This window comes from Sander vitreus, chromosome 16 (genome assembly GCF_031162955.1).
Source record: "Sander vitreus isolate 19-12246 chromosome 16, sanVit1, whole genome shotgun sequence".
Lineage (NCBI taxonomy): Eukaryota > Metazoa > Chordata > Actinopteri > Perciformes > Percidae > Sander > Sander vitreus.
This window is the reverse complement of record NC_135870.1, coordinates 11,851,819-11,867,012: the sequence shown is the minus strand read 5'-3', so window position 1 is coordinate 11,867,012 and position 15,194 is coordinate 11,851,819. Positions and strand designations below refer to the sequence as shown.

General features: G+C 40.8%; 1 protein-coding gene across 3 annotated transcripts in view; it reads left to right on the top strand.

The window, feature by feature from the left end:
* nup214 (nucleoporin 214) overlaps window positions 1-15,194 on the top strand; it is a 36,579-nt gene that overhangs the window by 5,838 nt on the left and 15,547 nt on the right. For all 3 annotated transcript variants that reach the window (XM_078272277.1, XM_078272276.1, XM_078272275.1), the window contains exons 11-29: window positions 1,614-1,772; window positions 2,355-2,787; window positions 2,896-3,026; window positions 3,161-3,249; window positions 4,056-4,139; window positions 5,048-5,197; window positions 6,196-6,354; window positions 6,459-6,562; window positions 6,655-6,834; window positions 7,238-7,326; window positions 7,418-7,501; window positions 8,309-8,605; window positions 8,763-8,930; window positions 9,309-9,420; window positions 11,647-11,710; window positions 12,568-12,637; window positions 12,773-12,857; window positions 13,409-13,461; window positions 13,557-15,077. In XM_078272277.1, coding sequence (XP_078128403.1) covers window positions 1,614-1,772; window positions 2,355-2,787; window positions 2,896-3,026; window positions 3,161-3,249; window positions 4,056-4,139; window positions 5,048-5,197; window positions 6,196-6,354; window positions 6,459-6,562; window positions 6,655-6,834; window positions 7,238-7,326; window positions 7,418-7,501; window positions 8,309-8,605; window positions 8,763-8,930; window positions 9,309-9,420; window positions 11,647-11,710; window positions 12,568-12,637; window positions 12,773-12,857; window positions 13,409-13,461; window positions 13,557-15,077 — 4,032 coding nt within the window. The remainder of the gene's footprint in view (window positions 1-1,613; window positions 1,773-2,354; window positions 2,788-2,895; window positions 3,027-3,160; window positions 3,250-4,055; window positions 4,140-5,047; window positions 5,198-6,195; window positions 6,355-6,458; window positions 6,563-6,654; window positions 6,835-7,237; window positions 7,327-7,417; window positions 7,502-8,308; window positions 8,606-8,762; window positions 8,931-9,308; window positions 9,421-11,646; window positions 11,711-12,567; window positions 12,638-12,772; window positions 12,858-13,408; window positions 13,462-13,556; window positions 15,078-15,194) is intronic.

The following is a 15,194-nucleotide window of genomic DNA, read 5'->3' as shown; positions in this document are numbered from 1 at the left end:
CACATCTCTTCCCCCCTCACTCCAAGAACTCCCTCCCCAGCAAGAAAAATACCTGCAATTTGAACAACATTTTGACATGATTTTAGTCTGATCAAAGCCTTTATCTGAAATGAGACATCGGATAGGGAAAGTGAAGGAAGAGTAACAAAAAAAAAAAATGCGCTCATTAAAATGGCTCACACAAGCTAGAGGACCACAACAAACACCAAAGCCCAGACAATCCTGTTGCAGAATGCTGATGAGGTTTACCGTGTGCCTCTCCCTTCTGTTCACTCTCTTCCGTCTGTTTTGCTTCTCGCTATCTTTCAACCATAACTGAGATTAAACTAAACATTAGATGCTGTATTTTAGTTTTTGTTCTCTGCATTGTGTGCAAATTTTGTGGAGAACTTTGGATCACTTTATTTCTTGAAACATAATACTTGCAATTTTCAAGTTTGCTTGAATATGTATTTGTATATTAAATAAGTACATGTATTTTTGTGTGTTGTTGTATGTGTCTGTAGTAGATATAGCATTGTATTTATGCAGGCAATAAAATACTAATATACTTTAATAATTTCAAAAGCAGACATGCAGTGCGTGGAATGAATAAACAGTAAATGTAAATTATACGATAATAGTCCAGAGATGAGTCAGTGGTAATTAATCAAAACCTGACATGTACTTAGAGCAGTTAGTGCTGTCATCCGCAGGTGACAGTGAAAGTTATACTTGAGGAATAGTTTTAGATATGAGAAAGCTGTAGAGAGACCAAAGTGTTCAGTGTACTTTTTATGACGTATCTGAAATCACTAATATTACCTCTGACCTGTGCATCTTTAATTTGGGAATTGTGAATACTCGGTTTCATCATTTAAATGTTGGTTTAGACTGGCTTTGCCTGTTTTTGTCTGCAGCCCACAGCACATTGCATGATTTTGGAGAGTGCAGGAAAGTGGGTGTGAAGAGCAGGAAAGAGTAACTCTGTTTGGGGGTTTGCCAAGAACAAGAATGCGGTGGACTGTGTTTTACCAAATGAGGTGTTTTTAGGAGAGTTTCTGTACACGACTACAGTGTGCCTTTTTGAACTGAATGCTGGCTACTAATTTTAACCACAAGGGGGCAGAATGAGCCAGGGTCAATGAGATTAGTACATCACTAACATTTGTGCTCAAATGCTGTCAAAATGTTGATGATTAAAGTGACAAACAGCATTTTGCCATCATGAACATAGTGAGCATACAACACTTGCTGTTAATCATCTTCCTGTTGCAGTGGTGTGAGTTGGAAGCACAAAGCTGTGAAGAATGCTAAGTCATTTTTTACAAAAGTCTGTTACTGCGCAATGTACAGTAGGTTGCACATGCACGTGGCTCTCAGTTATTAGACTCTATACAAAACTGCAAGAGAGCTACGGATTCTTCCTGGCTCTCTGATCTGTGGAAGGTTACAAAATGTGTCCGAGGGAAACAAAATGGACTCTGTGCATGTGTGAGTAAGTTTTGCCTGGAGAGTAATGTGTTTCATGTTTTGTGAAATTATAGTAAACATTTTTTTTTTACTACACATCATGAATACTACAGTATTTCTCTTTCTGAATGTCTGTATCCCATCTTTTCACCCTTTCAAAGCTGATGAGAAGACCTTGCCCCCAGCGCCCACAATGCTGATGCTCTCCACGGAGGGATTACTATGCCCATTTGCTCTGCTCAACGTTAATCCTGGGGTTAAGCAACTGGTCTCAGCCCCCACTGCCCTTGCCTTGGATGGGGAGAGACAACCCAAGCCAGGTAAGGGAGCCAGGGAACTCAACAGATATTTTCGTATAAAATGTTGAGAGGGCTGCACAATTATTCATAATCACACATTTCAGTGATACATTTCCTCAAGTAATGATCATCTAATGCAGTGACACCAAAGTGTGTGCAAGTGATTTCCATTTCCTGGTGTAATGCCATCATAGGCTGTTGACATATCATCTGACATGTCACCCATTTGTTTCTAAAGAGTTTAATCTCACCGCTCAGTTTAACAGGCAGAGACCCTTCAATCAAGCTAACACGTCCAAATATATCCCTTATCAAGCTTATCTTAATGTCACACTAAAGCAAAATGTTATTAATTAATGCTGACAATCATTTTATTTAGTTTTATCTGTTGCTAGAATGTTGTGAAGTTTTTTTTATCTAATCATTTCGAGGCTCAAAAACTTGTGCGCAAACTCCTTTTGAAGCCTTACAGAAATAACCATAAAAAAATGTGGATTTAATTTTCTCTCTGAGGCTTCCAGAATTAGCAACCTTTGCGTATAGACACAACTTGCCCAACATGTGATGAGATTAAATGAAAGCAAATTTATTTTCTGTTTACAGGTTCTTTGGCAGCCCAACCACCCAAAATTGCTGCCTCCTTCCCATCTGTCCCAGCAACATTCACAAACCTTGGTCTTACTTCAGCGGCTGCTTCTACTCCTATAGCCCCTGCTGCAGCTTCCTCTGCTGCCCCGTTCAGCATGGTTCCCACAGCTCCTGTTTCGTCGGCATCGTCATGCTTCAGTTTCTCAGTGCCAACTACCTGCTCCACCTCTGCACCAGCTTTCTCCCTGGAGGTATCCACACCTTTTGGCTCAGGGTCCTCAGGCTTCTCCTTTGCCAAACCTCCCTCTGACACCCCCTCACCACAGTCAGCGTTTTCTTTCACCCCTTCCATCAAACCATCAGGAGTGGCAGCTCCAGTTCCAGCTCCAACATCCCAGAGCATTGCTACTGCCTCTCAACCACCAGTGAAACTTAATCTAAATGAGAGGTAAATCATTATTTTTGACCTATCATTTATTACGGTATTCTGACTGAGACGTTGAGGTTTTTCTACATACGTACAAATACTTAGAAAATCTGTCTGCTGTTTCCCAAGGTTTTCTGCACTGGAGACCCCAGTACCACAATCTTTCTCCTTTAATTCCTTGCTGCCCAAAACCGTTGCCTCCAATTCCGGTAGTTTGACCGCCCCTCCACTCTCAGCCACTAAGCCACCAGCTGTGTTGAGTAAGCCTGCCTCAGTTCCTTCACTTTTATACTTGGCACAAGTGTGTCATTCTTATTTGTTTTTGTTTTATTCAAGAATTCTTAAGTGTACATGACTTAGGTCATGATTTCTAATATTGTTGGTTGTGTCTCAGCTCCAGTGCGTCCAGTTCAAACCAGCACACCACCCACAGTCGTCCAGAAACCTGCTCCTGCTGCCCAAGGCCGTCTCCAAACTCCACAGGTCCTGCCTGTTTATTATGAAGGAATTTCTCTGTTCATATATTAACTAGACCTCTTTTAGTAGTAGTTGATATTTTGTTTAAGATTGTGTCAAAAGATAAACATATCCACCATAGGACACACTGAAGTCACACAGCCTCCACTCATTGTTATTGGATAAGAGTTGGACCACAATTATTGTTTAAATGGATTAGTACAATCACAAGAAAACTGTCAAATTAGCGACATTCTACCTCACTGCATTAAGAAACAATGTATCACCTGTGAAAAAAACACATTCAGTCCCTAATTAATCTAGTAAACATCCAGTCCACTAGAGTAAAAGTAAAAAGAGTGCATCACAACAGTAACTCAGACTGTTATATTAGCAACACATTAGCCTCAAACAGCTAGTATAATGGCTACCTTAAGCAGTAAACTGATCGCAGTTAATTAACAAATCACTACTAAACAATTAAAAACAGCTATGAAAAAAAACAGTACCTATTTATAATACTTCAACAATGGCTTTAGGGGAGTAGAGATATGCAACATTTGTGCTAACAGATCTGACAAAATGGTGGATGCATAGATAGAATGTGTGGATGTAACAATGTCAGTTCAACTGCAACTGCTATGGAACTATGCTAGTAGCTGTTGCTACTAGCAACAGAATGTTCAACTGAAACAAACTGTTAGTGAAGAAAAGTGTTATTAGATACCAGAAATCTTTCCTATCGAACGTATTGTGGTTGTGTTTTTTTTGTTGGTGTGTTTCGTACTGATTTAACTGTAGGTTTTGATGTACTTAATCACTTCTTGATGCAGGCAGCTGTTAGTGTGAAGGCCCTGGAGAAACAGCTACAGCAAAAGAAAGACTCTGATCCCATTATGGCTGGTATATTAGAGGAGGTGAGACATATCATCCTGTACACACTGGAGTACCATGTACCACTTTGGTGAACTTAAAAAAAAAAGTGAGACCCTCATGGCCCAAATCATAGGAGGGGAATATACTAGCATAATGCTAGCTACATACTGTTAGCTAACTGTACTTGATTAGCTAACTGACAGAACTGATGTTAGCTTGCTATATATATATGACTGGTTCAGATTGTAGTGGAAAAAAAGAGATAATGGAATGTGCTGTACATATCTGTTCTGACATGTGATCCAAATGCTGTTTAATAATGATGACTAGGTAGACTACATTTCACAAAACAATATAGCTACTTCAAGCATTAGCTATGCTAATGGACTCAGACTAAATGCCCCAGTTACGTCGGTTAGGTTAGCTTAATTAGATATTTCCAGCTTACTCTGAACTGCATAAATACTACTAACTCTGAAACGCACATAAAGCAAAGTTATGGCTATATTTAGAAACAATTGCCACTGAAGTTAAATATATAATTTGGCCTCCCTAAAGTTTTTTTTTTTTTTTTTTTAGTGATGTGATGCTATGCTTATTTCTGTTTACATAGTTAACTGACTGATTAGTTTCTTAAAAACTAATTTTCACATTTATATATATGTTATAAATAAATATTCATATTATACATACATACACGTCTTTATTAGCAAAGACATTTCTTAACTTTAATAGTACAAACCAATTTAGTAAATCACTAGTTTGAAACGTGCTACTGTAGTACTAACAACTTAGGAAGAACTTAACATAAAAACTTAGTAAAGAACAGCTGGTGCAACTCGGTTCTGGTCATGATTAAGATAATGCATCATTTACTGTACACCAAGTGTTGAAATGTTTCCTCAAATTGTTTAGTTCATAACTAAACATGTGTTTGTCCTGTTATCAGATTGCACACTTCCAGAAGGAGTTAGATGACCTCAAGGCACGAAGCACAAGAGCTGACTTCAAGGTTGGCACAAATGAGGAGATGAAGGAGTTGAGGAAGGAGTCAGAGGACCTCCATATTTTCACCTTGGAGATCAAGGAAACAACAGAGGTAAGACCACGGTTGGAAAACCAAAACATGTTCAGATATTTTTTGGGCTAACCCAAATCCTTGTTCGCTAAATCACACTCGCCAGCTAAATCCTACCCCCAATAGCTGCCGCCTACTCAGAATGCAATGATCTTAGAATAACACCCAGTGCCATAAGTTTGCAGTAGTAAACTTAAGCCCCAGCATGTATACCATCTTCCCCTCTTGTGGCTGGGGGAGACGATGCATAACATTTGGGTATTATCATAAATTAGCACATCACCCCAACCCTCATCCACCTTCACTGGCTCCCAAGTAAGTCCTGCATCAAATATAAAATCCTCCTTCTCACCTATAAATCCCTCCATGCCCTGGCCCCACAGTACCTCTCCGACCTCCTCCATCCATACACTCACCCCGAAACCTGCGGTCCTCAGACCCTGGCCTGCTCTCCATTCCCCACACCAGACTCTGTACCTTCGGAGACATAGCCTTTAGTGTTGTAGCCCCATCCCTCTGGAACACCTTTCCTGCAGATATCTCAAATGCTACATCCCTGGACATTTAAAAAAAAAAAACTCCTGAAACACCACCTGTTTACCACAGCCTACAATCTTCCTTAGCTTAGCCACAGTAATTCTGTAAAGTGTCCTTGGGTTTCATGAAAGGCGCTATATATTAACGAGAACATTTTGAAAGTGTGTAGCCTATTTATTTATTTTTTTTCTCCTCTCCCTTTTTAACTTTTGATGTTGAAAAGTGCACCACACATTTTGTACAGGCCTAAATATTCTATTCTTCAAAGTATGTATTGACTTGTATGACATGTCTATAGTTTATATACTATATACAACCATTTTAGTCTTATTGGTATTTCCCAAAAACAAAATTAGGAGAACCGGCAGCATTCCAGAGGACTTAAACCGCAAAACAATCACCTTCACTCAACTACAACAACTACATTGTCATTGATTTTTATTTTCATTTTTTTTAGTTTTTGTTTTCTTCTTTTTTCACAGTCTCTCCATGGGGACATTGGTACACTGAAGACCACCTTACTGGAGGGCTTTGCTGGGGCAGAAGAAGCCAAGGCTCAGAGTGAGCTGAGCAGGGACAGAAATTACAGACAGCTACTGTACAAAAAACCTCTGGACCCCCGCAGCGAGGAACAGCTCAAGGTGAAATGTTTGCCTCAATGGGTACCTTTCGTAAAACCTTTTAAATAAGTCACCTACACACTCATAGCATTTTGTCTATTTAATTGAAATATTTCCTTATTTAGGAGATTCGCAGGCTTTACCAGTATGTAATGTTTGCTGTGGAAGATGTAAATGACGTACTGGATGTGGAATGGGAGAAACACCTAGAGAAGAAGAAAAAGCAGAAGTAAGCACAAAATATCAGCTATTTAAGTATTTGTTACTGAAAAGATTTGGGGTTTGGTATAATTGGTTATGAAATAATTATGTTCTTCACAGACACATGGTCGTGCCAGGGCGTGAGGGACTGTTTACTACACTGGCCAACAACCTGTACATTATCAACCAGCAGAAGAACAGATTGGACCAGTTTATTAAGCAACTCACTTCATTGCGCCTCTACAACAACACTACCACTCCAACTATACACTGTAGTTCTGCTACAGCAACAACTGCTGGGTAGGAGCTGGCAAACAACAAGGAGAGGGGTGGAGGAATGTTAAAATCTCAAGGATAAATAAGTCTTGCATTTTGTAGATTTTGAGTTTGTTGTGAGAGAGGAGACTGTGGTGTAGGTTCAGAAATCAGAGACTTCGTATTTTAAGGTAACCTTGAAATTCTAAATTTTTGAATAATTAAAACTGAATAAATTCAACTTCAAAGGTTATTTGTTTTCATAACTGGATGGCATAATGGCTAACAATATAATCACCATAGTCCATGAATAACATAGATTGCCGTTTGGAAGCCTTTACATGATATTGGCATTTATTTCTAATTATGAGCATCAGTACACTGCAAATAGCTCTTAGAAAATGTGTTATTTGCAACTTGAGCAACTTTTATCCATGTTTTATGACAGCTTGGAAAGCGAGCTTGAGAGTTTAAGGGATGCACTCCTGAAAGCCAGACTGGACCCCTCCCCTCCTAAGACCAAACCCAAATCTCCAGGTATCAATCTTTATATATTTAAAATTAGAATAATAAAGGATATCATTTTTTTAATTGCAACATACACTAAGTGTAAATGTTTCTCCCGCAGTCAAGATATCACCAGTGAAACAGTCCCAGCTGCGTAACTTTCTCTCAAAGGGGCAGATGCCTCCTGTCCGCTCAACTGCACCAGGTACACATATCCTGCTCAAACTAATTTTGAAAAGGGTTACACTAATATCCGGTGATTTGTGTAAATTTGGTTTACTGACTAGAAATTTGTGTTTGCATGAAAGTTTACAAATTTAGTTTAAAGGAGAATTCCGGTCAATTTCAACATGTAGCTCTGTTGTGTGTAAATGTGGAGTGCTGGCAGTAGCAAAAAAAACTAAACCAATCGGTGCTGCCTACACCGTGTTATCCTCCTGCTAGCGTTAGCACCCAACAGGCTGAACAGGGCAAGTTTTAAACGTGTTTTTAGCCTCTAAACATGCTAGAAATGTCATTACAAGTGCCTACCCATGTGCAGTGATTCCTTCCGAGGGAACTGGATCTAGCATGTTTAGAGGCTAAAAACACATTTAAAACTTGCCCTGTTTAAGCCTGTTGGGTGCTAACGCTAGCGTCGACCGGAATTCTCCTTTAACTCTCAAATGGACTCCGATAACAGTCAAACAAAGAAAAGGTCTATTTAAACAAGTACATGTTGGGAAGAATATTCACTTGAATAGGGTTGTTGAACAAGAGTAAAGATGTAACCTGTAAAATCATCAAGCCTCTCCAGTGCATTTAAAAGAAATCTGAGACCTGGTTTTGAGTTCATAATAATGTCATCAGAATTGGAAATATCTTGTCAAAATTCAGCATTTGTGGAGCTCCATCTCAATGAGATTCATGTTGAATTTTTTTTATGTTGACAACCGTGTTTAAAAATATTACAATAATGCAGCTATATCACAGTTTTTGGTGATTTAGATGTTCTTCATTTATTCTCTTCCAGCCAACCTGTCTCGCTCAGCCTTCCTTTCACCTAAATACTACGAGGACTTGGACGATGTAAGCTCTACGTCCTCCCTGTCCCTGGAGCCTCACCCAGCTGACTTGGAGGAGGAGGAACTGCAGCCAGAACCCCTTCCCCTTCCTGTCATTCCTCCAGCATTGTCCACCCCCCGCCATCCCACAGTTGTGAGGACCCCCTCTATCCTGCCAGGCTTCGGGGCCATTCAGTCCACCCCTTTAACAAAAATGAACTCAGTACAGGGCATGGTGTTTGGACTCAGCCCTATTGCCAGCCCTGGTGAGTAAATCGCATCAACTGTTGTTATAGAGTTGTTTGGCATTCAAAGCCATGAGAAGACTGCTTTTAAATGTCACATGTAACACAGAGTACAGCTGCTAAACACTAGTAGACATGCTTTGTTTAATAAATGTTGCTCACTGTATTGATATTTCAGTTCCAACCAACAAGATCAACCTCAGCGGGGCTGAAAGCACTGCTCTTGCCACAAAGACAGTAAAACATGGAGCCCCACCAATTGAGAGGAGCATCCCTGTCACCATCCCGGCCCAGCAAGCTGCAGCCAATGCCGCTGTACGCAGGCAGATGGCCAATCAGAAGACAGGTAAGAAGAACATAACTTTGATTGTGATTGAAAATAATTATTTGTTTATTTTTAAATTGTGTGTGTGTGTGTGTGTGAGAGAGAGAGAGATTGTATTGCTATGCCCACTGTAATTCACCAGGGGGAGACACAGACTTCCAGACCAAATAATGTGAACCCGGTAGCTTTCTATCCCAGCACAGTGTGTGCCCTATCATTTCTGAGAATCACTTACAAAACTGTTTGAGTATAATTTTAAACCAGGCTTAAATCACCATGGAAACACTAAATTCATTTAAATACACCTCTTCTGTTTTTTATAATATAAACATTGTTTGTGGGTTTATGTGCCCATCTCTGTGTGTGAATTGCTTACATATGCATTTCTGTGTGTTCCAGCTGTCGTCAGTACTTCCTTGACAGAGTCCACTTTGAAGACTGTTCCTCAGGTGGTCAATGTCCAGGAGCTCAAGGACAAAGGGCCTCCAATGCCGGTTTCCAATATCATCAGGTAAAAAAACAAAAATGATATAGATTTATTTTAAATGATGTCATGAAATGTCCTAAAGTAAGTGAGAGTTAGTTTCTAGTGTAAAGGTAGTGGAGGATATTGGCTCAAGAGTAACGTCAGACTGTATATTGTATCAAGTTCTATCAGCTATCTATCTTGGGATGAACTTAAATCTAGAGGCTACTGAAACTGGATTACAATATGTAACTTTAATTTGGTTCAGAAAACGTGTATGTTGGGAACACAGTATGTGTCCGACATTAGCTACATCACTCATTTTTCTTTAATACATTTGTTTGCCTTTACATCTTTCTTAAATGTGGTATACCATACTGCAGAAATGTTTGTAGTTTATTGTCACACTGATGACACATTTTGGCTGTTAATCTCTGAGTCGATTTGGTAATTATACTTAAAAGCGTGTGTATTCCCCCCCTAAAATAAACAGTAGTGCGGTAGTAGCTGCTAGCTGCCATCCGGTGAGTGTGTACAGCCAGATAGCTGTTAGCCGTTAGCTGCTAGCTGCCGTCCGGTGAGTGTATTCAGCCAGGCTTTTGTGATAATCATCCCAATAATAATGCACGGAGCGGCGGTGGTGTGGCTATGTCCTCCAGTTACTGAAGGCTAGCTTTAGCTTGCACTTGGAGCAGCAAGTTCATCTGCCTGTTTCCCCTCTGTCTGTCTCGTTCTTTCCAACTCTTGTGAGGCTAGTTCTTCGTCTGTATACTTGGGTTCGAATAAATAAGGACGACCATCAAACTCAAAAGGCTCTTCCGTATGTTGTATATCTGCTATATTCTCCTTAGTTATAGATTGTTATTGGGATGATTATCACAGAAGCCTGTCTGAATACACTCACCGGACGGCAGCTAGCAGCTAACGGCTATCAGCTAGCAGGGCAAGCTGGCTACTGGCAGGATCGAGACAGGGACCAGGGTAGGTGAATTTAAACAATGTCTGAGTTGAAAACGCATCTTATTGACACGTAAGGGCCCTGTTCATGTGGCACAGACATATTAATTGTATTTTGTGTCTGGTAAGAGGCACAAAGGCACTCTAAAACTCGCCCCGACCACTGCTGTTTTAGCTCAGGGGACGCTTGTAGTACGTAGCTGCAGCTTCTCCGTGTTACCTGCACTGATTCGGGTCGGGGTTTTTTCTATCGAAAGTACTTGCGTAGCTATAGCGATCAAGATTAACGTAAAAATTGGCCGGAATTCTCCTTTTTAATTAGGATTTTGCATTATATAATATGTATGGCGTTAGTTCCTGCCTGTATCTACGTGTATCTATTTTGGATACAGTGAGTAGTAGTGGTCTGTCACTATTAGTCCTTGAGGGGTCCAGTGTTTGTTTTGAGTGTGTCTCCCCGGCATAGATGTATCAGGTCACTGACTCCACCTAATCTTAGCCAATCTCTGCCCACGACTGGCAGATGCCAGCAGACTTTGAGGACTAGAGAATAGAGCCAAAACAAAACTGTGTGAATACTTAGACTGCCACGTATGCGCAATGCCTAATTGTCTCTTTTCATACCATTATCCTCTTCAATTCCCTTTCGTCTTTTTCATTTGGCTCTTTATTTACTCCACAATTCACCCTCTCTTGTTTTGCCCCTTCCAGTCTCCTACACCTTACTCTTCCTGCCTCACTGGGCTGTGCACCACTTTTGTGCTTGATATTTCGTCAGGCTATCCCTCCTTGAGGCTTTTCCCAAATAAAGCCTGCTCACAAGGAAGCAAGGCATTGTGAGAGTAAGATGAAGTGTGCGATTCCACACTAACATACCCTTTATCTCACAGTACAGTAATGATTCAGGCTTTTCTTCAAATAATTCCCAGCTCGATATATTTTGTCTTATCAGAACAAAATCGTCAAATAATTAAAAACATTTTTTTTTTAACTATATGTATGTGTATACATATAGTTTATTATTATTTTTTATTATTATTTGATGAATTTTATTCATTAAAAACAAAATGAATTAAAAAAATGTGTATGTATATATTTTCCCAAGAATATTAATAATTAATAATTACTATTTCAAGCCCTACACAAAGAAAATATTTGGTAGCAGAAACCAGGTTTTTGGTTTTGCATACCTCATTTTATTAAACATGAATACCTAATTTCACTAAATTTTAAGGTGTTTTATAATAATAATTAAAAAAATAAATAAAATAAAAATACACTTGAACACTCTTCTCCTTCTGCTCTCTTTCCCAGCTCATCCGTACCAGATCCAGCAGCTCCGGTCTTTGCAACAGTTTCTTCCAACCAGGCCAAACGAGTGAGTAATATATTTATCCATCACTCACCAAGCTGTCATTCATTTTGTCATGTGTTTGTACACCCACACAGCTATATAACTATCATTGAAGTGACACGTTCTTTAAATAGTCTGTAAAATACATCTTGACTGGCTCACAAGTAAAATATGTTTTTACAGGATTGATCAAATCTTGATGAAGCTTATGAAAATAATATCAGCATCAATATCCCCATACAGCAATATCAGTATGGGGATATTATGTTTTGCTCATATCAACCACCTCTACTGCATATGCTTAAAAAAATACCAGATCTGATTCTCAGATATTCAGATTATGAGAAATATGAGATTATTGACTTGACAACCTGTAGTGGTTGAGATTTCCAAGTTGAACTGCATGGTGCAGCCACACATAAATGTCTTCAATGTATTTTTATCCATTTACATGCTATTACTGGAATACTCAAATTCAAGCAAATTCAGTGTTAGTATCCCTCTAACTGCAACTTTAAAGAACATTAAACTTGCGAGAATTCACAGATTGATGACAGTTTTGCCTGTGAAGACAGACCATTAACTGCATGGGTGAGAAATGTCCCAGCTCCCTCCCATGTCGATGTTAAAAATTGCAGTTAGGTGACAAGGGGAACTGCTCGCACAAATCTTCGCCACTGTTCAGGCCCAAGTTCAATGTAACCTTAATGGGAATGACCCACACAGATCTAAACTGCATGTGTGCACATGCACACTTGCCTTTTCTCTACATCAGGATACGATTGTAGTTTACAGCCTGCACTGTAACATGTCGCCTTTGCATTAAGGTTTTGCAGAATTAAGCTCTGATAGCCAATGTCTGTTTAAAACTGTCTGTGCAGAACCCTACCCAAGGTATGCAGAAGATGTCCGCTGAAAGTACAACCACCCCACAGACAAGCTTTGTGTTTGGTAAGCACACTACATAAGTTTCCTCTTACCTATTGCCCAGATTTGGACATAAATCAAATTGCAGTCAAGAACATTGCCTATGATTCTTGACCATAGGTGTACATTTGATTGACTTCATAAACTTCTGTCTTTCAGGTCAATCATCCAAACCAGATGTTTCAGTGGCTCCAGCTAGCTCAGCAGAGCAAAACACCAGCAAAGGTTTCTCCTTCGCATCAGGGTGATTCAACTTATGAAAATTAAAGAAGCATTCTGAAATAAAAAAGAATGCCTAACATGTTGTTTATTATATGTGCATGATTTTATTTATCGTAAAAACAAAGACAAATAAAAAAATAAATAAATAACAAACAGAACATTTTTCATTTAAAATATTTTTGAGTATTAAAATATCAAAATCAGTCTCTTTTCTCTTCCTGTAAAAGGTTGAAATATTTGTGATGACTCATCCTATGTACATGGGGGTGTATACATTAACTTATTTATCCAATCAAATGTAATTTGGGGCAACCAACTAACATCTTCCATCATATAAAACTGCTAGACCGTCAGCTTGTGGGTGGAAGTAGCTATTGGAGCAGTATCATGGGTTGTGTACTTTTCCAAAAGAGTGTGGTTAATTTATTATTTTCTCCCTCTGCCCCTGACTCCTTATCAAACCACACAGGTAATCAAATCCCTAAATGATATTCTGCCCACATTTGTGACATTACAGGAGCTAAAGATGTTCTCACTGTTGGTTCATTGTTAACTTTAAAATTTCTTTTGCAGGTCCACAGGCTTCAGTTTTGCTTCTGTTACACAGGGAGCTGGAATCTCACAAGGTAAAAACAATACAGCAACTTGGTGTAGTTGTTGGATGATGTCAAATGTATATGCCGCAACATTTCCAGTGTTTTCCTCCCTTATGTCTCTCCAGTGAAGGATGTGAATAAATTCTCCTTCGGTGGAAATGGCAAGATGATGTTTGGCCAGACTGGAGAGGAGCCATTCTCCCTCACCCCAAAGTCCACCTCCCCTGCTCTTGGCACTGGGTCTCCAACCCTGCCTCCATACCCGTCAGGTGACAAACCCGCCTCTACCACAACTTCCTCCAGGATGGAGCCTCCACCCCTTAAGACAATTGGAGGAGAAACTCTGGGCTGTTTCTCTGGACTACGTGTGGGCCACGGAGAAGAAGCGAAAGATTCATCCGCAAAACCAGCTGCTGGCTCATTTACCTCTGGAGAAACTGGACTTGGTATGGGCAAGGGAGCAGCACAGTTTAGCTTTGTTGCAGGTCCCCAAAAGTCTGCAGATGATTCTGCAGGAGCAGACTTGTCCAAGGGGGCAGCATCAGGCAGTTTGTTCAAGCCCCCTGAACCGAACCCCAAGCCGGCCTTCTCTGTTACCCAGTCTAGCTCAACTGCCTCAGCTTCACCTACGTCTTTCGGTAGTCTTCTTGCAGCTTCTTCAGATGTCTCAGAGGAACCAAAAGTTTCCCCACAGCCTTCAGAACCCACACCACCCCCTGATAAAGAACCTAGTACTGGACCAGCTGTAGTGAGCACCCTTGTAGTACCTGAGTCCGCAGCGGATGCAGCCGTCACAGAAACAACAACAACAGCAGCTGCAGGTACAGCACCAACACCCCCACTTCCTTTGGCCACAACGGCCCCTACCCCAGACCCTCCCTCCTCCATCACCGCACCAACTGAAGCAATCCCTCCAAGTACAGCCAGTGCAGCTGCCACAGTAGATGCCACCTCAGACAGCACCACCACCACCGCTCCTCTGCCTTCTTCCGCTGCTGCTGTAGCTCCTGTCTCCCAGGTAGCTCCACCAGCGTTCCAGGTGCCCAGTTCTGACAAACCAGGTTCCATTTTTACTCAACCTGCCTCTACAATAACAGACAGCAGTTCCCTTGGACTTACACCCATTATCAGCACAGTTGCTGCTGCAGCCACCACTACCACCCCTGCTGCTGTTAACAGTACAACTACTACTGATGCTAGCACTGTGTTTGGGCAACCCGCTGCATCTCCAGCTTCCTCGGTCCCTACAGCCCCAGCATCCACAGGATTTGGCTCAACAGCGTTTGGCACATCAACTGGAACTGTTTTTGGCAAATCAGTGTTTGGCCAGGTGAGTGGCTTTGGCCAGCCTGCCAGCAACACAGAAACTTCTGGTGGCTTTTCTTTTGGCCAATCAGCATTTGGAGCAAGTTCTAACAGCGCGACTACTGGAGGAGGTCTTTTTGGTGCTGCTACTGCTACCAATGCCAGTTCCTTCTCCTTTGGCACAAGCAGTGCCAACACAGCCAGCAGCACTGGCTCAGGGCTGTTTGGACAAACCACAACACCAGCATTTGGCCAGAGCTCTGGATTTGGCCAAGCGCCTGTGTTTGGGAGTAACACCACCACATCCTCATCTACAGGGTTCAGCTTTGGACAGCCCTCAGGTGAGTTTGAGTATGCACTTGATTTCTTACTGCTCCCATGAGTAAAACATGGTTAGAGTTTGTGGCTAATGGTTTTATTTATTTCCGCTGAGTAATGAAACAAAAAATTCTGTGGAA